This window comes from Gymnoscopelus microlampas, assembly GCF_963454915.1.
Source record: "Gymnoscopelus microlampas genome assembly, chromosome: 12".
Taxonomy (NCBI): domain Eukaryota; kingdom Metazoa; phylum Chordata; class Actinopteri; order Myctophiformes; family Myctophidae; genus Gymnoscopelus; species Gymnoscopelus microlampas.
This window is the reverse complement of record NC_139949.1, coordinates 35072522-35096906: the sequence shown is the minus strand read 5'-3', so window position 1 is coordinate 35096906 and position 24385 is coordinate 35072522. Positions and strand designations below refer to the sequence as shown.

The 24385-nt window shown below is 41.8% G+C and overlaps 1 protein-coding gene across 1 annotated transcript in view; it reads left to right on the top strand.

Annotated features, from left to right (window-relative positions):
- Positions 1-24385, top strand: part of fstl4 (follistatin-like 4) — a gene marked incomplete at both ends in the record, with an annotated part of 277470 nt that overhangs the window by 157796 nt on the left and 95289 nt on the right. Inside the window, 2 exons of the mRNA XM_084073607.1 lie at positions 13655-13848; positions 20612-20732. Coding sequence (XP_083929733.1) covers positions 13655-13848; positions 20612-20732 — 315 coding nt within the window. The remainder of the gene's footprint in view (positions 1-13654; positions 13849-20611; positions 20733-24385) is intronic.

Sequence of the window (24385 nt, the reverse complement as noted above, 5' to 3'; positions counted from 1 at the left end):
TGCTCAGTAAAACGTTTTACTTGAGTTAAAGCACTGGAGTACTTGTACTGGAGTATTCAAAAGTCCATGTTTAAAAAAAAATACTTAGGTATTCAAATTGTACAAATTACAAAGTACAGTATGTTTTTCTTTTTATATCGATGCATTGCTGTATTGAAATTTGTAATTTTATCACAAGTATATATTTTTGGCATCTAAAGAGCCTCAGTTTTCATCTTTCAGTGTGTGAGCCTTTTTGTTGTTTAAGGGCTTTCATGCTGTTTTCCTCTCCTATAGTAAGCCTTGAGTTTAGAGCGCAAACTTCCCTACCTTTTTCCACTTCGTATTGAAATTTAGACATGCATCATCAGGAGGCATTGTGAGCTTGTAGATCTGATATTTGCACTACATTTGAAACAGGGCATAAGTGGTTAATTCATAATGTACTTTTTTCCTTAATAAAATTTACATAAGATGTAGCACGAAAAGCACAATATTTGTCTTTAAACTGTAGTGGAGTGAAAGTATCCCAAAAATACAAATACTCAAGTAAAGTACAGATACTCAAAAAATGTACTCATGTGGTTATTATACAGTATGTTTTGTAGTAATAATATAAATTATACTTATACTTAATTAACTTGTAATAGTAGTGGAGTAAAAAGTTAAATCTTTGCCTCTGAGATGTAGTGAAGTAGTAGAAGTATAAAGTATTGAAAAATGAAAAAACTAAAAAAAAGTGCCTCAAGATTCTACTTAGGTACAGTACTTGAGTAAATGTACTTAGTTACTTTCCACCACTGCAGACAAACAACAACAACCTTTCTAGCATCTTGAGATAATCCTTATTGTTCCTATCATTTTATATGGGGAAACATAACATGCGTGAAATACCACCTTCGCCTGAGAGCATGAAAACCTCTCGATTCACATCCCATATGTTCGTGGTAGCCGTTATTGATAGCACAGGCAATAATCCTATATTACATGAGGCTGAGAGGAGAAAAAAAAGTGATGATTCACAGTTTGAGGTGAATCCTCTACTGGGCCTGTCCCGAATCCCACCACAACATAACTCTCCTGGGTTTTAAAATGACACCCCTGGATTTACTGGGTGTAGCCGGGCTGTCAGGTCCCCATTCGCCTCACCATAACATCCGGCTGGAGCGGATCAGCCTGCGTTTGGGGCGAGCCTTATCTGACCCCGTGCAGCTTGGCACTGCACTAAATGAGAAAGCCATTGCAACATGAAAGTTTATTGGCAAAGCGATGAAGGAGAAATAGCACAGACAGTAACAGTCACCGCCTGCCTGCCTAGCTGTCTTGCGAAATCGTATATATAAACCTTGGTGTTCTCTCAGCACTACACAATGCCCTGTCATGGTGGGTCTGCCTCTCTCCTTTACTCTCTCACCGCAATGGAATCTGGACCGCAATAAGTACGCTTTTTTTGCGTTATCCTCTTGATTATGGTGGGTCAGATGTATGTTCCATGATGTGACATGATGTTTTTTTTCATGATCAATAGAGATATCAGTCAATCAGTCACTTGTGGACAGTAACAAAGTACATGTACTTGAGTGGGAAATGGGACATTCTGCCTGCTTTTCTCAAGTACAATTTTGTATACATAGGCCTTTTACTTGTAACAGTATTTCTACATTGTGGTATTGCTACCGTACTTTTACTTACAGTAAGTGAAAAAAATCTGAGTAGTTTTCCCTCCTCCTGTTTGCCTGACATGCAGAAGGTGGTGCACACAGTAAAATCCATCATGTTGATTTCATTTTTACACGTTCAGAGTTAACCACAATAAGGATCACTATTAAGTCCTTAACCAGTATTAGTCCTATAGATTTGGTGTAGAGGGAAAAAAGAGGGAACCAAGTATAGACCCCTGAGAGACCCCTGTCAACCAATGATATAGGGCTTAAATTCTTACATTTACAAACCAGATACAGTATGATTCTGCTGACAGATACCTCTGTTGTGTTATCCCCATGTGAGTTAATTACTCTCCTACCTTCACAAGGCTTTTACGACAAACTTGAGATTCCTGCTGAAGCATAAACAAAATAAAATGCACTAACAAAACTGAAGCTTCTGTGATGTGCTGCAGCAGGCTATGGTAAACCATAGTAGTTTATTCTGTACTTTTTACATTTTGATTACCACACAAGTTGTTACCTCAAAACAACCTTTATATTGAGCAGTGGGATTTTTGGCAGCTTTTAAATGGGAAAAACTCAGTTTTTCTTTATTGTTTTAAAATATGCCTTCATCGCTGTTTGGCAGATTGCCTCTGATGATACAGTCGGTAGTCATAAAACATAACAGAAAATGGTATGCAAATTTCTGTCATAACCAAGCAGCTATTTATAACAAAAGTTGGCACCTTCTCCTATTCTTTAACATATTTTTACAGTTTTTGCATCTTTCTACTCATACCTAGATGGTAAGGTGCTATCATACCTGAATTTCCCCACAGGGGAAAAAATATCTATCTAATTCTTAATCTGAAGGCACAGTAGAGTGCAGTTGTCATTGTATGGTTGTTAAGTTATCTGAGCTTCCCTATAGCCATACCACCATGCAGGAACCCATTATGACACGAAAGAATACTCTCTTCAGTGATATTGCATTTGTCATTGTCGGGGAGAAGACTTGTATCTCTATATTTAATCTTTTTATGTTTTGTTTTTAGTTTTCTTTAGTTTATTTTGTGTGTGTAACTGAACATACATTTATGTTATACTTTTTTATATGCAAAAGTAGCAAAAATAGCAGATCAGAAATGATAGGACAGGACACCAGGTTGAAAGTGGTTAAGTCTGTCTGTGGGCTTTATAAATATTTGACCAATGGAAAGTATTAATAAGCGCTTGTAACTACATAATACCTTCATTTGGACGTTTAATATTTACTGTAAATGTCCTCGCAAATAGACTGCCATCAGCCAGTGAATAGCCAAAACATTGAAATATTGTCAATTATTCCAGTACGCAAGTATAGGTGTGCAAGATGACGTGCTGTCATGACAAAGGAACATTTACTGTACGGTGATGGCTGTGCTGCACAGTCTAATACTGATGTGGCACTTGTGCTGAATATCCCCAGGGTTCCTCAGTTTCATTCATAATAAAATCATAACACAGTGCCTCTGCTGTGATTAGACTTGGCGGAATAGAAAATCACCAACCATTATTCTGCAACTGGCAGTTGTGCTCAGCCCACTTCAGTTTACAGCAAATGACACAGAAAATTAATATCCCTTTACAGATACACGCACGCACGCACGCACGCACGCACGCACGCACGCACGCACGCACGCACGCACGTACGCACGCACGCACGCACGCGCACACACACACACACACACACACACACACACACACACACACACACACACACACACACACACACACACACACACACACACACACACACCTTATTAAATAAGGAGGCCTTGAGCCTCTAACAATTGTGGCAGATCTCAGGTCATCTGGCAGTCTGTTACAGAGCGTAGGCCTATCCTACAGTATATTAAAATGTGCTGGTGGGCCGGCCAGCAGGTGGACGGACCCCTGACGTCACGCTCATGTCACCATGACTCAGCCATAAACATTTAAGTAGTTCCCAATGCAGCTACACCCAAATATGGAATGTGTTGTCTAACCTCAATGTGTCGTCATGGCATCAGCAAACAAATCAGTCAGCTATATGCTATATGGGCACAAAAGGGGGCATGCCTATATATGGGCATATACTGATGACATCAGGGTAGTGGTACCTCACATATGGGCATAAAAGGGACAAGGACTGACAGATACAGAGATCTTCATTCATGGGCATATCAGCATGCCCATATATGGGCATATACTGATCACATCAGGGATCTCCATATATGGACATAAAAGGGACAAGGACTGACATATATAGAGATATCCATATACAGTATGGGACAAGGACTGGCCGATACAGAGATCTCCATGTATGGGCATATCAGTCAGCGGCCCGAACTCTAGATGTGAGGTTGTGTAGCGGCCCTCTACACTAATGCACCTTCACTATGTTTAGATGTTACTCTCGGTACAGTGACCATCACCTGAAAGTTCTGATTGTTTTATAGGTGTGTGAGCAGTTCAGAGATGTACTTAGCAGCAGACCATCACAAGGCTTTACCTTGTAATATAGTAAGTAGTACAGTTCTGTACCGCACTGGTAGCCAATGTAGTTAGCTGACAGCTTTTCTTGTCCCAGTGAGCACTTTTGAGATGGACAGCAAAAAGGGTATAACAGTAATCCAACCTGTTGGAGACAATAATACATGGGCCAGTTTTTCAGAGTCAGATGGAGACAATAATAACAACCTACTGTATGTTTATGTAGCACTTTTCATAGATAAGAATACAACTCAAAGTGTGTACGATACTGCGCGAAATAAACAAATAGGAACAGATTAAAAGTTAACTGAACTGCACACATTAACAATGAAAACAACAAATATGAATACAACTAAATCCACAAAGTGCACTACAGCACGGTGAACAGAAATAGAAAGGAACAGCTAATTAAAAACTCAAACAAAAGCATAATTGATCAATACAACAAAATCAACAGAGAAAGCAGCATAGATAAAATACTAATTAAAAGCTACTCATTTGTCTTATAAAATGCTAATTAAAAGCTAAATTGAATAGATTGGTGTTTAAGTGCTGCTTAAAGATGCTTCCCTGATTTCCTGAGTTAATAATTCTGCAGTTATAGGGGCCTAATTAATAAATGCAGGGCCAACCATTATTCTGCAACTGGCAGTTGTGCTCAGCCCACTTCAGTTTACAGCAAATGACACAGAAAATTAATATCCCTTTACAGATAGACGCATGCACACACACACGCGCACACACACACACACACACACACACACACACACACACACACACACACACACACACACACACACACACACACACACACACACACACACACACACACACCTTATTAAATAAGGAGGCCTTGAGCCTCTGCAATTATGGCAGATCTCAGATTTCTTGAGTTAATAATTCTGCAGTTATAGGGGCCTAATTAATAAATAATAGAAAACAAGGTGAAAAAAAGTGTTGTATGTATATATATATATACATACAACACTTTTTTTCACCTTGTTTTCTTTCCTCTCATTGATTCAAATGTTAAGGTTATCCAGTGTTATGTTTCTTTATTATTATCTTGTTGTATATTCATTCTCGTGGAACGTTCCACACAAGCATTTCACTGCTTGTGCCTGTACAAGTCACAAGACTGCACAAGTCTTAAGACTGGAGTGATATGCTCTCTCTCCTGTTTTTCAGTAACATAACAGCAGAGTGTAGAATTAGGTTTAAAATGCTGGGGTTGTCTCTTCAAACTAGATCTTCAAAACCTAGTTTTGAATCAAGAATTGATAAGGATTTTGTGGTCTACAGCAGTGGTTTTCAACCTTTTCAGACCGCGCGCCTGAAAATTGTCACTTCACTGTCATCTGGGGACCCCAAAAAAATCATGTGGGGGTCTCGACCCACATGTTGAGAACCACTGGTCTACAACGCTGCACTTAAATCCAAGAGAACAAGAACCACAACATTAGCATCAAATCAATGACCACTTACTGAGAGAAGTCTCTTTGGTGAGATTAGACCTAAAACCTTTTAATATTTTCCAGAATCTTGTTTTCAGGAAGGAGTTAATTTGATTAACCACCTTTTGGAGTATTTTGCTAATAAAAGGGAGATAGGATATTGGTCTATAATCAGTTGCCTCACTATCTAAATTTGATTTCAGTAATGGTCTCACAATAACAGTTTTAAAAGCATCTGATGATATTTCTTTATTATTTACAAAAGAAAAAGAGAACATGGCCTAGTAATGTTAGTGATAGGATCTTGGAAATTAATATCACAATCCTTAATAATACCCAGATATTTTACCGACTCACTGGGTTTCAGAGAAGCCATAGGAATGGATTTATTGCCTCTGTCCCTTAACCCCTGCATTAAGGCTTAACACTTACTACTCTTGTCTTTGTTTGGCTGTAGAAAGTCTTTGAGACATCCAATCATTGATCATTGATTGTTTTTCACAGGCCTGGGGTAGTGAGATGTCCAACTGTATCATCAGCATAAGAATGGTGGCTCTGTATTGTGGTACCAAGTGGGGAACATATGGATATGGAACTAACCCTTGTGGAGCTGACAGTTTTGAATAATTTTGAGATCTTCAAATTCTTTCAGGCTAAAATTCAGCAACATTCTCAAGGAACATCCTTGAGGACATTGTAGCTCACCAGCTGAAGAATCGATGCAGATTGACACTTTTGAATTCACATCCCTTTCCCTATTTAGTTGAAGTCGAGCTGTCTTTACGCAAAGTTGGCGTTTTTTATTTATTCTAATCTTAAAATTGCCGTAGGCTTCCATTTGTGTGCCCACTGTTTTCAGAAAGACCCTTTGTATGCGTGTACACAGGGTTCGATTTGCTGGTGGATGGGGTAAAAATCATGCTTCTGCTTTTGATATCCAACTCACTGCTCATTCATTTTGATCACTGGTGGGGATGTGTTTTATCCATTATTTTAGTTGTCAGTGAGTGAATTTGACACATACACACACATTTGATAATATCACAATTTAACAATTTGACAAAAAAAATAGGTTTAACACATTAACCCTGGCATCCCTATTTTTGGGCAAATTTGTCAGAATATGTCACCCAGCCTGTACAAACTGCAGTTTGCTCTTTGCTATTGCTACTTTTCACCCATTATACGTATAAGTCTGATCTACGGCTCCTTGAAATGACTTTATGTACTCTCTTGCACACTCCACACAACCGACGGGGAACTTTCTTCTCTCATCCTTCTTTCTTTTCTGTTTGTTTCCTCCTCGCTGACATTTATAAAGACTGAGCATTGAGAGCGGCTGTGAGCGGCGGCAGAGCGCCACAGGGCCGATATCTCCGGGACAACGGAGCATCCACAGGCGCGGTGCAGCCTCGGATCACTCACTTAAGCAGCTAACATTTCAAGCCGGCAATAAAGAGAGGCTCTGGTCCCTCTAGGACAATAAAACAGGGTTAGAGTCAGGGGTGGATGCGTTGTAATACAGACGATATTCCTCTACTGCTGCTGCATTCAGCAAAACGATTATAGAGAGAGAGAGAGACAGACAGACACAGAGGCAGAGACTAAATCATAGAACATACGGTACAGCAGACACAATTGCTCACTGTGTCTATGTAGACGAGTGTAGAGTATGATGTTTGTCCTTCATAATCCTTATCGCTCTACTCAAACACCTGCCGCCATATTCATCCTTCAGGGACGGGAGAGAGATCCCTGTGGTGCGCTCAGCTAACTGCACCACCTTCCGCAGGGCTCCCAGGTTCTGAACTATTGATGGCCCCTATCAGCATGCTCTGGTGGTTGCAGAGTAAAAGGATTTCAGGACCTCCTGTTAGCCCCCCAAAAAAAACACTTTTTTGGAGCTTGATCCAGTGTGCAGACTCTATTCCTTCTTAGTACTTGCTTCTGTCCAGCACCTGGCACTTTACGCCTGGATGTGCACGTTTATTTACTCTTTTGTAGGACCTCCTCTAAGACCTTGAATTCTCTCAGCTGCCTGAGGTGGTACAGGCGTTGTCTAGCCTTCTTTGCTACAGTCTCTTTGTGCATTTTCCCTTTCAAGTCCTCTGTGATGTGCACATGAAGGAACTTGAAGCTCCTCAACCTCTCCACTGCTGTCCTGTTGATCATGAGGGCGGTGTAGGACCTCTATCATTGTCTACAGATGTTCAAGAAGAGGCTGTTTTCCGTTTGAGATCGGGCCCACCACCTCTGTGTCTCCAGCAATTGAGCAATGGTATTGGAGCTGTTTCTGACCACACAGTTGTGGGTGCACAGTTAATACAACAGAGGACTCAGCATGTAACCCTGTGGGGCTTCGGGACTTAGGGTGAAGGTGGTTGAGGTGTGACTGCCCAACCTGACCAGCAGGGTTCAATCCCATGTCGGCTAGTTTGACAGCTAGCCTGGCGGGGCCCTGTAGTTTTTAAGGCTGAACTGTAATCAACATGCATAGCATAGCCCCTTCTATGTTGCTGTTGAGGTGGGAGATGGTGGCATGCAAAACTTGGGAAAGCTACAAGAGTTACACGCCTTTACAAAGTATTATGTTGTCAACGTTTTGAACGTTTTGTTGCGGTACTGTACAGTATTGGTGTCACTTTTTTGCAAACGCTGGTTATCACTTTATTCATTTATTTGTATTCCTCCTATTTTTTCTATATACAGATTTGTACAGGGGGACAGAGTGAGCTGGAGCTCTCCCCAAACATAACGAGGTGTTAATCAATATGAATACATGTGTTAATGTTGTCATCTTTAAAGAGAAGGGAACAGCAGTGACAGTAGGTGATGATCCCTCATGTCTGTGTTAACGTTGATGTCCTTAAACAGGGGACAACAGTGACAGTAGGTGACGATCCCTCATGTTCTGTGTTAATGTTGTCATCCTTAAAAAAGAACGGGGGACAACAGTGACAGTATAGGTGAGGATCCCTCATGTTCTGTGTTAATGTTGACGTCCTTAAAGAACAGAGGACAACAGTGACAGCATAGGTGATGATCCCTCGTGTCTGAGTCATCTCACGCTTCGTTCTCCTCACAGGAATAACATTGAAAGGGGATTTAGGCGAGACCTTCACATGATAGCTGTCAGCAAATAGAAAAGCGTCTATTACGCTGTGTGTGCATGCGTGCGTGAGTGGGAACAACTGTGCTCACGTGTCTGTAGGTACAGTGTGTGCAAGGGTATGACTGAGTACATAAGCATAAACAGTACAGTACAGTACAGTACAGTACAGTACAGTACAGTACAGTACAGTACAGTACAGTACAGTACAGCACAGCAGTGGTTCTCAAACTTTTTCATGTTAAGGACCCCCAAATTCACACTTATTAGCCCGCGGACCCCCATTTGAAAAGATATGCCAAGCCCCCATATGAGAAGATTTTGTATGGCTCTAGCAGTGACTCTCAACCATTTTAATTTCAAGGACCCCCAGTTTGACATGCATTAGGCTACGGACCCCCATTTAATGGCAGTTCTATCTCTGGGACCCCAATTTATATTGTAAAATAAATGTTAATTTAACTCTGAGACTGTACGAATGGAACCAAATGGACCCTAACGGTCCAGGGTGCATTTAGTTTCTATAACTATCCATCATTTAGCTGGGGACCCTCTGGAACTCCCCCAAGGACCCCTGGGGGTCCCCGGACCCCACTTTGAGAACCAACGCAGTACAGTACAGTACAGTATGCACCTTGTGGATCGCTACACGTTTGTGCAGAAATGGTGCTATAGAAAGTCTAGGTTCAAAAGATATGTTTTAAGTGTCATTTAAAGCTTTTACAACAACATATCTCTTCAGGTGAGGTGTTCCATCATTTTGGAGCATAATTGAAGAAAGCTGCATGTCCAGTGTTTTTAGGGGTCTGCATATCTAGTAAGCCTGTAGTAGAGGATCTAAGGGCTCGTGAAGGAACATAATACAACAGGGAGTCTGTGATGTAGGTCAGCCCGAACCCGTTGAGAGCTTTATAGTAGAGAGACTTTAAATTGGACCGTGGAAGACACAGCTCGTGTAGTTTAGCTAAGACTGAAGCGATGTGTTCTCTCTTTTCTGTTTTTTTGTTGGCAGTCTAGCAGCTGGAGTTGTGAATAAGTTGTAACCTTTCAGTTGCTTGTCATGACAACAACAACCGTTGACCTCTGCTGCCAAGCAAACCCTGTCAACGGTCTTTTGATGCATACCATTACCCAACCCCAAAACATGAAAATACTAACGCCTCTGATCCCTGGCTCAGCTTATGGATAGTATAGCAGTATTAATCTCTTAAACCATACATATTTTGTTGACTGGTGTCCCCCAGGGGTCTTAAAAAGGGGTCCCTACTTTTTTCCGTCTTCACCATATATCTCTTGGCCGAAAATAGCCGATCTGCAAGCTCACACTCTCGCTTGTGAGCATGCAAATCGGCTATTTTAGCTATTAGTTGTACGTGTGTTTACGTGTGTGCATCCATGTTGATATGCAATAGCGTGCAAGCCTCTCCCCCAAAAAACATTGTAACATACACTACAAATGAAACAAAAAGTAATTATGTCTATAGTCAAGCTCAATCCTTGTCGAGGTCCCTGCAGCAACGAAGATTTAGATCTCGCTCCCTGCCTCTCTGAGTTCAGGACCACATGGGGAGGACTTGCGGGTGGGTTGCTGCACTTTTACGCCCCTATCCAAGAAGTTCACCCACCCCCCCCCCCCCCTTCCCTTTTCCTTTTTTTCCCCGCCGTTCATTAGCTTTGATAGATGCTGGAGTGTCAGAGGAGATTAGGCAAGGAGATCTACGCCCCACTCCTCACACCAGAGGGTTGGGGTTGGGGTTGGGGGGTGGGGCGTGCTGGCGCTCCGCTGTGATCGGAGGGACGTCTTCCTAATGACTTATTCATGTCGCGGCGCTTTTCATATTTTGTTCACTCGTCACCCTACCGCGAACGTGTGCACATTGGTCTCGCTGCCCCCCCCCCCCCCCCCCCCCTGCCGCCACCTCCTGTCAGCCCCCTGTACCTTTCTCACTGCCAGGTGGAATTCCGCAGGGGGTCGCCTGGGAGACGACGGTGGGGGGGGGGGGGGGGGGGGGTTGTGTATGTGCGAGAATCTGCCGGAAATGGGCGATCTCCAAGCTCGTGACACATCACGTCCACGACACGGCATGAGCTTGAAGATCGTCCTTTTCCGGCTCACGACGGCGTCGTGACGGGATATAAATTACGGAGAAGGAGACATGCAGGGAAGGAGGGGAAGTGAGGTGATCTCACACTCCATCTCTTTTTTCTTTTTCTCGGTTGCCTTTTCCTCTCGCTCTCTCGTGCGCCGCCTTCCTGCGGTTTGCCAGCTCTCCATTCATATGAAGTTCCCTCACAGCATGTGGGCAATATGATTTGCATAATTGCCCGTTGTAAGTGTGAGAGAATAAACACTCGACACTGCCCTTGATTATCTCCCCCCCCCCCCCCCCCAACACACACAAACACACACACACACACCCTGATGAGTATGTGCGGAGGGACCGGCAATAAGAGGCCTCAAATTAAGGGATTGCACACTAGCCGTAATCCCATAGCCGGGCAGAATAGGACAAGGGGCTTCAGAGGGTCTAAGTGAGAATGTTTACCTTGTTGTTTTCACGGGGGTTTGAGGATTACTCATAATTAATTGGACCACCCCCGTGTGCTGAAATACCGTCAGACAAATTATGTAAACACACACACACACACACACACAAAGTAAAACATTTCACTGGTGTAGCTTATAGTTCTGTGAAACAGGTGTCTGTCTGTCTCTCTCTCTCTCTCTCTCTCTCTCTCTCTCTCTCTCTCTCTCTCTCTCTCTCTCTCTCTCTCTCTCTCTCTCTCTCTCTCTCTCTCTCTCTCTCTCTCTCTCTCTCTCTCTCACTCACTCACTCTCTCTCTGGAGCAACAGAGCTTCAGTCCACAGGTTACAGAGCATAATTGTTTATTGTGTAATTATGTGTAGGCGGTGATCTGTGATACATCTGATGTAACTTGAGACTATTTAGCCTTTGCGGAGGAAGACCATTGGAAGGCTTGACACTGTACACGGTTTCAATCCAGCGGAGAGTTTGCTGGTAGTTCTGTGTCACATTCCATGTATCACATGCTGCTGGCGAGAAAAGCCTTCACTTTACGGTCAGATTACAGGTGTTACCAGACAAGTGCAACCTGGCTTGATGGCACGCGGACGAGCATCAACCACAATGTGTTAGTCACCTTGATTCATATCACCATCTGTGTTGCACAGGTGTTACCTGGCATACCTGAGTTGCATATAAGGGCATGTATTCTGCTGGACATTACCCTGTTGTTGACCCCATAGCTGAGCTGTCAGAAAGGTTCTACCAACTCATGTAATGTACTGTAGGTTCTCATGTCACTACAAATGTTTTAACCATATTCACTATAGCAGATCTACAAGCTCACAAAATAGCAAATCTACAAGTTCACAACGCATCACATTGCGAAGTGTTATGAACTTATAGATTTGCGATTTTCAAATTGCAAGGTAGTTAATTACACAAGATTCTGCTGTAAGGTTGTGTGAGGATGCTCCTTGTATGTCATTAACCCATTCAATCTGGGAACGCATCTGTGTCATCTTAGATTTTAGCTATAATCATTATTTTATACATTGGCTATTCCAAAATAACAGATCTACAAAAATCTTGAACATTTGTGCAAATCTTTGAATATACATGTTTTAAAGTGAACATTTGTAACTCTCTTCTTTGCTTCTGGAGGTCCCTGGAACAAAATATTTTACAAATGTTTGCTTTAAGATCTACAAGCTCATTAATGTGTCCTTACACGGACAAATGTGTACGTGGCAAGACTTGGCATTGTCCGCGGTAAATTTTAGTTTTTTAGTTTTTGATCATTTTGATCAGAATATGTATGACACTGATTTATGGTCCATTAGTAGTCCTCTAGGACAGTGGTTCTCTAACTTTATTTTCAAGGACCCCCATTACTGTGAGAGTGCACAAAATGCACTCACAGAGTTACAGACCTGTAAAGGTAATTCAAGGCTATTATAGCCCTAATGTGTTTCAGGTAATATTAATGTCCGCTCATTTGTATGTCCATGGCTAAAAGTATTTTGACAAAAATGTGCACCACAAGCCAGCATGGCGATAACCCCTGCAAATGAGGGAAACAAGGATTTAATTCAAAGACCTAGGGTGCAGCTACAGAGATAACGAGGAGTTAAGTTATTCACAACATGTGCGCCATGTTTTTACCCTGCAGGATAATAAACTACTAAATCAACCTAAGGTTTCTTCAAGTTATGTAAGATCTCTCTGAGAATAGTTATTGGCAGAGGTGGAAAAAGTACTAAAATGTTTTACTTAAGTAAAAGTATCGATACTGCAATGTAGATGTACTCTCTTACAAATAAGAGTACGGGCTTCTGAATTTACTTGAGCAAAAGTACAAAAGTATTGGTATCAAAATGTACAAATGTTTTTGAAAATAGCATAGGTATACAACAGGGCTGAAGTGGTTATTGTATGTTTTATAATGTAATGATTTATATGTGCAAAGTAACTTTTTCAAATAATTGTAGTGGAGTAAAAGTACAACATTTGCCTCTGAGGTGTAGTGGAGTAGAAGTAAAAGTACTGAAAATTGGAAATACTCCAGTGAAGTAAAAAATCACACCCTGTGTGAAGGTAGCGGCGCCTTTGATACATTTTGTCATCGATATGTGTTTATAATGTGTTTATAGTCACGTGTCACGTGAAGCTTGACCAATCACTTTGTTGACGTACGCACTTTGATGACGTACGCACCTGACCAATCAGAACGTTGACAATCAGAACGTTGACGTACACACACGGACAAAGTCAGGTATAGAGCGGCTAGCGCCGCTAAAAATACCTCAAAATTGTACTTAAGTACAGTACTTGAGTAAATGTACTTAGTTACTTTACACCGTTATTGGTGGATTCAAATGAAGCATTCAAATGTGTGTGTGTGTGTGTGTTGTCTGTTCCCAGGTGACGCATGCACCATGTCAGAGTACAACAGGCTGAAGAGCACGCTGCTGGACATGCAGCCCACGGTTCTGCACACTGGAGATCAGCACAGCCGCCAGAGGGACATGGAACAGAAGAGGGCGCTAGTGGACACCATGTTCAAGTACCTGGACGGTGACGGTGACGGGCGGCTGGGCGCAGACGAGCTGGCACAGGTGGGCTTCCATCGTGGATCCGTAGATCAAGTGGTTCTCGAAGTGGGGTCCGTCCGGGGACCCGCCAGGGGTCCTTGAGGGGGTTCCAGGGGGTTCACTCCCACTACCCCTGGGTCACAGCGTTATTTTTTTCTCTTGATAATCCCATAGAGAAATCTTAGATTGTGTCATATAAGAACAGTGTTCCAAAAATACACAAATCACCCCGGAGATTTTGTCAGGTATGTGACTCTGTGTCGTTTATGATATTGAGTTACTTATTTATTTTCGTAACGTCTATGTTTGGAGACATAATATATATAATCTAACCCTTTGGATGAATTAGTACTTTTTCAGTTGATGCTTCATATCCATATGAATAAAATAGCCCGGCTGATTTGTTTATTTCTGGAACACAGTTCTTACATGATGCGATCTAAGATTCCCCCTTGGGATTTTCATGAGAAAAAATAACACGTGACCCAGGGGGATATCGCCCTCTAGCTCAGTGATGTCAGACTTGACACGTATTCGAAAATAGCCGATGTACACGCTCACAACTTGTCGTGATGTGACGTGTTTTGAGCTTTTAGGTAGCGTGGGCTAAAATATTTTCAAATGGGGTTCCAATGCTAAATATATCAATTTGGGGTCCTCAACATGAAAATGTTTGAGAACAACTGCCATGCATATCACAGTACAAGCCACAGTGTTCTTTGAAGGTTCCAATCGGGAACTTATTTTAAACACTTGGTGACAACTTCTGACACATTCCTGGCAAATTCGTAAATTGGCAAAAATAGCCAATGTACAAGCTCACAAAGCAAAGTGGAAAAAAGTATATATAAAATATACATAAAACGTATAAGGTCAAGTATTATAATACTTCATTATAAAATGCTTTATTGTTGAGGTTATTGTTATGAAGCAATATGAGTAGTCATGAGTTCTTATAACTATAATTGTACAGTGTCTAATCAGATTATATAATGCATTATAATCATGTTTATAATGCATTATAGACATGGGCTTCATAGAAAGTGTTACCCATTGTCCTAAAACACACAAACAAACACCCATCTGGCACATTTTGTCTCCACAAACTGATATGAGGGAGTACAGCGTGCTGTGTGCCACGTATGCCGTGTGCCACCGCGGCCAGGGCCACACGGTGTGGGAATTGGATTATGGAGGGCATCATCTGGTATCAAGAAATGGGCATCAGAACTGGGTGTTAATTAGACGAACCCATGCCATGATCATGATGCCAGAGAGGAATGGATTATCCACACACTGATACTCGCTGCTTCCAAACTGCTCATTAATTAGAAAGTATACAACGTTTTGTGCCACATGGCTCGGGAACCGCTGGTTCCCAAGGCTTTTTACTTACTTACTTACTTACTTACTTGTGGTGGAAAAAGTACTCAGATGTTTTACATAAGTAAAAGTATCATATACTATTTTTGGCGCATGACAGTGTCACACAACATAATATATAACGGTAATAATAACATTACATTTAAGGTGCATCCTATATTAAAATTGCCTCAAGGGAGTGCCAGCCGGCCGGCGGGCGAGCAGGCATGCAGGTCTTCATCAGGTCTGACCTGATGAAGATCCTGTGAGATCGAAACGTTGTCGCAATAATGAAGTAAATCCCTTGCCTTGAAAACGGTGTGCGGGCTCTGCCGTCCTTTCATATTAGTTTTATTGGACCAGCACCCACCGTCGATGTGGGTGTAAATAAGTATGCTTTGTAACTAAAATAAACTGGCAAAAACCATACCAGAAATTGTATTAAACAAAACAACAGGGTTGCTCCTGCAGAGTGAGCGAGGGACTTTAAGCCCAAAACCCCAAATTTGTGTCAGATCCTGTGTCTACAGTAGGTGAGACTTGACCTTTGACACGATATAATGATAATGAATTTATTTATATATATTTATCTAAACCTTTTTATATTAAAGTTATATCATCATCAAAATCTTAGTGTTTTGCCAATTGATTGGGGGCCCACTTGTAATATCCTCACAGCCAGTGGGCCCTGGCCAATAGTTTGGGAATCGCTGAGCTAGAAGTTAGACTAGATGAAGCTGAAGGGACAGAACTTGTAAATTGTAAGATTTAGAGAAGAGCGACTGGGAGTAGAGTTTTGGTCTCGTCATTGAAAGCAACTGTATGAGGCAGCACATAATAATCTTCAGCAACCACAGAAGCCTCTTCCACTTTGGTTACCCTCTGTTCACTCAAATAGATGGAAACAACCTCTGGTGCACAGTTTTTTAAACTCCTCTCAACAGAATCAACTGTCGCCACCGCTCTGCAGTCTCAGCTTTCTGAGAAGTACACCTTTTGAATAGAATCCACATCCTCTCTGGCAAAATCCACATAAGACGGCCCTCTCTTTCTACCGTCTCATACTGTAGCTTCAGAATTGCTGCTTCTAAGCATATACGGCACCAATTCATAGGCGTGCAAGAAAGCGGCTTTAACTGTATCATAGACAGTGCTTTGGGCAAGGGTTATTGAGGAATGTAAAAGAAAATCTTCTGAATAAGACTTTTTTTGTTGAAACTTGAATCGATAAAGCCTTGACTAGTCCTGTAAGCTTTAGTGTACAGATCACAAACACTACAACAATAATGACCAATATTCCACCAGCCATTAGCATTCCTACAGCGGCTATCCTTTTATAAATGTGTCCGCCCGTCCGTCCATGTGTCCCTAGAGGGTATTTTGCGAACTGATCGACTACAAACTCGGCCTGTGTATAGCCATAGATCTGACTATCTGAGTTTCCTCTCATGTGCCCACCTCAACCTCTCACATTCAAACTCAAACGGTCTTACTTGTTTTCTTACCTTTCCCTTTTCTCCAACTGAATTTTTAATTCCAATTCTTTCAACCGTGTAACTTGATCCCCAGCTGGAGTGTGTGCTTCTCATCCCGATCACCTTCCTCCTGCTCTGTGTAACTGCTCTTCACCGTCAGTTTCAACCGAGCCTCCCACCTGTTCTTTATTCCAGTAGTTCTCAAACATTTCCCTGTCAAGGACCCCACTAATTGAAAAACTTTAGCCTGCCCGACTCATATTTCAAAAGTTATGCAAGGGACCCCTGTAAGAGACCAGCTCAGTGGCCTTGTGATTAGAGTGTCCGTCCTGAGACTGAGAGGTCGGGTTTGATCTCCGTCTGCGTCATACCAAAGACTGGCAAAATGGGACCCAATGTCTCCCTGCTTCGCACTCAGCATCAAGGGTTAGATTGGGGTAAGTCCCTGCCAGGGGGCTTATACATCAAGCTGCCTCACGCTAAGGAAACAGTAGATAGGTTTCTGCCCTCTGGGCCTCAGAGCCCAAGATTTTCACAGTGCTGTCTATAGTGATTCTCTCTTTTTAATTTCAAGGACCCCCACTTTGATATTCATTAGACCATGGACCCACATTTGATGTATTTTTTTAGATATATATATCTGGGATCCCAATCTACACTTTAAAATGGTGAGTGATAATTGAACTCTGAGTATACAAATGGAATCAAATGGACCCGTACACTCTCCCCCTCACAGCCCCCTCGCAATACTAATGCAGTCAGAAGCTTTGGCTGTAATTTTAGCCTGAGACTACCTAGTGCTGGGATCCTCAAACAACTGTCTGTCACACTACTGTCGCGCCGTAGTGTGTCTACGTGTGGCACACCTCTTTCCTCACCTAGCTGGGTTGGCTCCCACAGTGTATGTTCGCTTGCCACCAGTTCCGGGTGCCTGACACAGTGCCCAGATGGCCGTGACCCGCAGGAGGCCCCTGTAGAGATTCACGTTTCTGATCTATGTACTGTATCGGTTTATCAGATGCCGTTTACAAGTACAAACATTCCGCTCACTCCAACAGGAAAACACTCACATACATTCACTCACTGCAAAGTAATTGCAAACAAAGCCCAAGAAAACATATGAGAGCTAGAGCAGTTATTCACTAAATTGCCTACTTATCATTCACTAGCAAAGACCACACCACCAATCAAGATGTGTTTAACTGTGATTTATTGAGGAAAAACAAAACAGAAAATGAAACTGAACAAATTAAATGTGTGTGAGACTTGATTGCTGAGGTCTTCGATTTGCGTTTTCTGTTGTGGGCAAGCTTCGTAGGGAGCACACCGTAGCTAGTGAGCATGATGAATCCACTCAGGGCCCTATATAAAGAGGAAAGAAGAGTAGAGAATAGAAGAAACAGTAACATGTTTGAGGTATGGTCCTTTTCCTGAAATTCTGTTATAGTTTACAAGTGTTTGTGAAATTAACCAAAACGACAGAGCACAGCAGTAAAACTCTAAACAAGAGATGTGTATGAAAACAATACTTACCAAGTACCACTATGCTAATTAACTCACTATGCCTTGCCCAGTTCCTATCTACCTGATGTAAAGCACTTTAACCCTATCTGCCTGTAATTAATCTATCATTCTTCAGTGTTCTTGAGTATGCTAGCGTGAGCCAAGTTACTGGGAAGGAAAAAAACATTCAACCAGAAGGATCATGTTGTGACAAGTATAACAAAAAACACAGAAACAAGTCTAAGGAAATTAAACACATAACCAATTCTGAAAATAGACTATTTGATGAGCTCCCACTCCCAGAGTGCCCAGTATATCGCAGATGAAAATTATTGTGATGATATTGAATTGTTTGGTGCTACTTTATATGTTTATGAATTGAATACCAAGGACCTCAATGGAAACAAGACCGCAAGGACTTTTTTGGACGGACCTTTTAGACAAAGTGATTTAACTGTACTTGTGCTGTTTTTACATTTCTGCCTAATAAAAATATTCAATCAATCAAACAAACAAATCATACTAAACATAACATAACAAGAGAAAGGTAACTGCAAGCTTAACTCTTTGACTGCCATTGACGAGATTTCTCGTTTTTCTCCGCATGGCTCAGCCAGCCGTCGACGAGATTGACGAGATTTTTGAAAAAATTAAAAATTATTATTATTATTTTTTTTTTTTTTTTTTTTCAAAAAACATTTTTTTTTTATCACAAAGGAAGCAGGAGATAACGCGATACGAAGATTTTCTGCTCCATTCACTTCAATGTTAAAAAATAAACGGAGACAAAATTCACAGTTTACCTATTTTTGCAATGTTATTCTCTGGCAGGGAAGGGGGGTAGATGTGTAAATACTCTGGCAGTCAAAGAGTTAAAAGTCACCTTAACAAGACCTCTTGCCATGTATTGAGCCAAACCTTTTTCTCAGAGCAAATTCTAAACTTTGCCAAATAGTTGAAATAATTGCACTTGTTGCCTGTGCGGTGTCACTTGCTGCCAAGGTCTTTAAACAAATAAAAGTAGTTTGAAATGAGATGGCTCACTCCCTGCATTTAAATGATGATAATGATGCAAGAAAGGTCTAGGAATTAAGTCATGTTACATCAGAAACAAGTGAAACGATACCCAGCCTCTGTGAAATGTAATACAAAAGTGATACAAAATGCCTCCTGCATCAAAATGTTGTACTGTACATACTACATATTTTCTCATCTCAAATACGAATGGTATTTGATCTATTGTCACCTGAATGTTCTAACTGGAGTCAAATGTCTAACTGTAGCTTACTTTGGGGATCAGATATGCAATACATAATAAAACACCCGTCTCTGGTGTGTCTGCAATATCTCAGACGTCTGACTGAAGATTTTGATCCCGTCACACAATTATTAATGTTGACACGTTGCCTGGAAATCATTAGGAAAGAGATTCATCCTCTTTAGCGCAATCATGCTTTAAAGATCAAAGGATGTGGAAAAAAAGGAAAGACTCTTAAATGTCATCATAGAGGACTATCTGCATTTTGGGGATGTCCATCTTTATTCATAAATGCCCTGAAAGGCATCAAGATGCATTTCAGCCTGATATCACAGAGAATATTTTGTCACAGAGACATAAGAGATGAAGGTTGTCGTGTCCCTTTATCTATCATGACACCCAAAGTGCAGCTATGTAGAGAAACAACAGAAAAGAAAAAATGGAGAAGTACAGTATAAGTAGAATGTCCAAGAACAGGGCTGTATTTTCAGGTTTGAAACTGATGAATTAGCACAGATATAGTATAACATAGATTTATTTTAAATGACATAATAATTGGATTCTATCTACTCCATAAAGTTGAAGTTGTCTGTCTGTCTGGACAGATATATATATATACCCTACTGTACATATGGAGATCCCAGAACTCTCCAAATTTGGTGTGTCGCAGCTGCATTCTGTACTGACATCCTAGACTCGCCTCCAAGTACTATGGGTACAATGAGTACTGCACTGAGTACTATGAAGTAGTAGTGCAATACGTCATTTCAACCATCTAGTTGCTGATGCTGGATAGGAGGGAGTGGAGGGCGGAGATCCAGGAATTCCAAATTGGTGTCGGCTACTCGCATTGCATTGCATTACATCGCATTAATGGAAAATGTCACACGTCATATGAGACTCAGCACAGTCAGTCTCTCAGGAACAGCCACATGCTATATAGGGGTTCCCAAACATGGGAAAGACCTTTTTCTTTTCTTTTTTCACGAAAATGGTTACAAAAAGAAAAATACTTTAGCAGATCTACAAGATACAGTAATGTCACTCCTACAAACTGTTACGAAAACGTCCTCTCCTTTTAAAAACGTCATATTTATACAGAATGGGTGGGCTTTGGTTTGTTACAAAATAAAAATAACTCCTATTCGTGTGTGTGTGTGTGTGTGTGTGTGTGTGTGTGTGTGTCCAGATGTCCATGAAGGAGCACTTGGAGGACAGTCTTCTGGAGTGCACCATGCAGGACCTGCTGCGATACGATGACTACAACAACGACGGACACCTCACCGTGCACGAGTTTTACACCGCATTCCGTGAGTCTTCATCCTCTCTTCCTCCCTCTTTGCACTCTCTCCGCTATACAGTATGTGGTCGTACCATGTTGTCACTGACAACTTGGACAATATGCACATTTGCACCTTCTCTGTTGAAATAAAGGTCCATGTTTGCATCTTTTACGCAGAGTTGTACCTCATATAGGTAAACGCCTTCCATTCCGACATCTCACTACTCCGACTAGTGGCTTCCGCGTGCGGTTAGGGTTAGGGTTAGGGTTAGGTATAGGGTTCGTTAACGTCGGAAAGGCGACATGTCGGAAAGGCGACATGTAACCCCTCATATACTGTTGCACTCATGTACTGTAGGCCTACTTTGGAGAACATGACATAAAATGTAAACACTGTTTGTTTTGATTTGCACTCCAGGGTTTCAACAATATTAGTTATTTGCCATGGGTTACATTCAGTACGTACTGTATCATATGCTACATAAGGGGTTCCACATTTTTTCTGATTGGGGGACCAGTCATATGCCACAAAGTGGAACAGTGTCCACAACATAAAATTCTAGACACTTTTTTTCAAAAATGCAACCTTGTTATCAAGCGTCAAAATGGTTGTGCGCCAAAAATAGATTAGCTTTTATTCCACTATACCTAAGCACCTCCTTTCTCCCTGCCATGTCTGTCATGTCCACCCTTTTCCATGTGGCCGTCAGGACCATGATAGTAGTGGATAAGCTATAGCTAAACTGGTAATACCATGGCATACCTGCTAACCTGTGCGCCCGCCGCCAGCCATGATTAGGCTATAGCTTCTGAGAAAGCTCTAATGGCCTCTGGGCTTTAGGCTTAGAGGCAGCAAAGAACACCTGCGTTTCCTGCCTTATTAAGACCCATAATCGCATGGCTGCCAGCATGGGCTTCTTTTTTTTTTTTTTTTACCAGGTTGCTGTAGCCATCAGATGGCATAGCAACCTGTAACTACATTTGTCTCCCATTCTCAGACTAACCTTCGCCCACACATACATGTACAGCAGTATTTATACACCTTTCTTATTTCTCCTCTTTCTGCCACTGCATGAGTTATATCTGACATGCAAAATGGCGACTGGCTGAGACCATAGCTGATAAAACCAATAAATCACGCCGTTAGTAGTGGCAGGCGGCCATTTTGAGGGCTCACGTTCAGCCCGTTCGAGTCCATTAAGCCCCACCAGTCGTTTAGCGTCCTAATGACTGGTTTTAGTGGGAGCCATTCGTGCCATTATTCAGTTACTCTCCCTTCACGTTGCCAGATGGCCCGCGAATGGCCGTTGCGTGGCATTTATCTACCTACAGGCCTGGCCCGTGAGAGTTTGTCAAGGTGTTTTATGTCTGACACGCATGTGAAAGAGTGGATCGGGACTAATAAAACAAGCTATTGATCACACAACGCTCAAGGTTAACTGTTGGGCTACGGAAAATAATCCACAGAGAGGAGGAGGGGGTGGGTGGAGGTGGGGGGGGGGTAGTCGTTCTGAGTGGCACATCTGGTGTTCTTGATAAACACAATCATGCGGGGGAGTGTGTGTGTGTGTGTGTGTGTGTGTGTGTGTGTGTGTGTGTGTGTGTGTGTGTGTGTGTGTGTGTGTGTGTGTGTGTGTGTGTGTGTGTGTGTGTGTGTGTGTGTGTGTGTGTGTGTGTGTGTGTGTGTGTGTGTGTCAGCCCTCAGTGAGTGATCAGGGAGGCTGTGAAGCCAGGAAGCGCAGGTGTGTTTGGTGGAGTGGAAATCGACAATATGGGAAAACACTTAGGACCGAAATGCAAAATGGTGCTGCAGCAGGACGCTGCACAAGTCCGATGTCTCACTCTGTTCTGCGTGCAAATTCCTGACTGTTTAATTTAACTCTGAGCGTGTACAATGGACATGTAAGTCAGGATTTTACTGTGTACCTTAAAACACCTACACCAGGCATAAATGATCACCCCAACTCAACTTCTTTATTGTCGCAGCTTCCAAGTACTATGGGTACAATGAGTAAAGCTCCCATCACATTCAAAGGGAAAAAGAATAGAGATTGAATAGAATAGAGAGAAAGAAAACAGGTCAGATGTGTCAAATATTCCTAATATGAGTAGAAGAAATGGCAATGGAATGAGGTAGTTCAAATTGCAGCAGATATAGTAACAGACACTGTATATACATACGGTAACGGTAGAGTAGCAACAGGTACTGTATAAAAGCTTCTGGGGAACGCAAGTAGGGATGGGACGATAATCGTTATTATTATCGCTCACAATAATCGTAACGCAGAGATTAAAATGTATCGTGAAATTGTCCTCCATCATGCACTGGGATCAATTCACCTTTGCCGAGCCGCATATTCGGTACCATAGATCTGCTTTTTAAGCATGTTCTGATTATCGCGATAATATCGTAAATCACGATTATTTTGGTCACAATATTCGTTGTTGACAACCCCTTGTTCAGTTGACATGCGTTGACGTTGACACACAACTTGCCAAGGACCGATCTAAAAGAAAAAGATCTTATCTTCTAGTGTTGTCCCCACACTTGCTTCTGCGTGAAGGGAAATCTGATTGTTTCTGTTTCTTTTTTTTCTCGTTCTCTTTGCCTTATTTAATGTATAGACCTTGACAAGTAGCTCACTCTGCACAGCTCCATTCTGCCGCTGTCCAATTTCATTCCCTTCTTTGAACACAAATCTAATAGTGTGGAATTTGTCTCAAGAATGCTCCCTGGATGATTGTGTTCATATTGATTTTTTTTGCCTTATTCAAGCTTTTACCAGCTCAGCGTGTTGCTTTATGTTGTTATTTTTCTCTCATCGTCCTAACACAGTCTTGGCACCTCTCCCCCCACAGACTGTTAAACAGGTTCTGCTTAAACAGCCCCCTTCTCTCTGTAGTTACTGTACTGTCCTCCTGCATGTTATGATCAATATTCAACGAAAATAATATCAGCTCAATTTTACTCCACTGCAAGAATGTAACTAGACTCACAAGTCAGTCTCCAAGGCTTTGTTCATATACTGCAAATATTATGATCTTTCATGTTGTTTTTGCGTTGGTGGTTCTCAAACTTTTTCATGTAATTTTTTGGCAGATCTACAAGCTCATAGACCACACTTTTGAGAACCACTGGCTGGCTCGTCGCGCACGTCGCGATGCAACACACTTGCACAGCTTGTAGATCGGCTATTTTCAGTGAGTGACACGAACGTATATGATGAAGTATAAATCAAGCTTCAGTGTTTCCAGACTGAGACACATCTTTAGAATGTGTTTTGGCCCGAAATAAATCTTATTTGGGCTGCCTACACACTTCATTCAGCTATAGACTGAGGACAGGCTCCCATCTACAAGCTAACGCTTTGTAAGCTTGTAGATCTGCCATTTTTATTATGTTTTTAAGTATAAAATGAATGATGTCAGTAATTTCTTAAGTAAGTTATTTGTCATGTCTGCCCTGTGCAATTTTTGATTACGAAGCCTAAAAGCCAAACAGAAATGTAATTTGTATTCATATGCTCTAGTTTAAGGACAGAAACACAACTTATCTGGATGACAATTAATCGTCAACTTCAATTTTGTAATTGTGATAGCCCTAACGAGAATGCAACGGAACAGTGAAAGGGTCAGCATCATCTGCACTTCAGGCATTTAGCTGATAGCTCCGTGCAACAG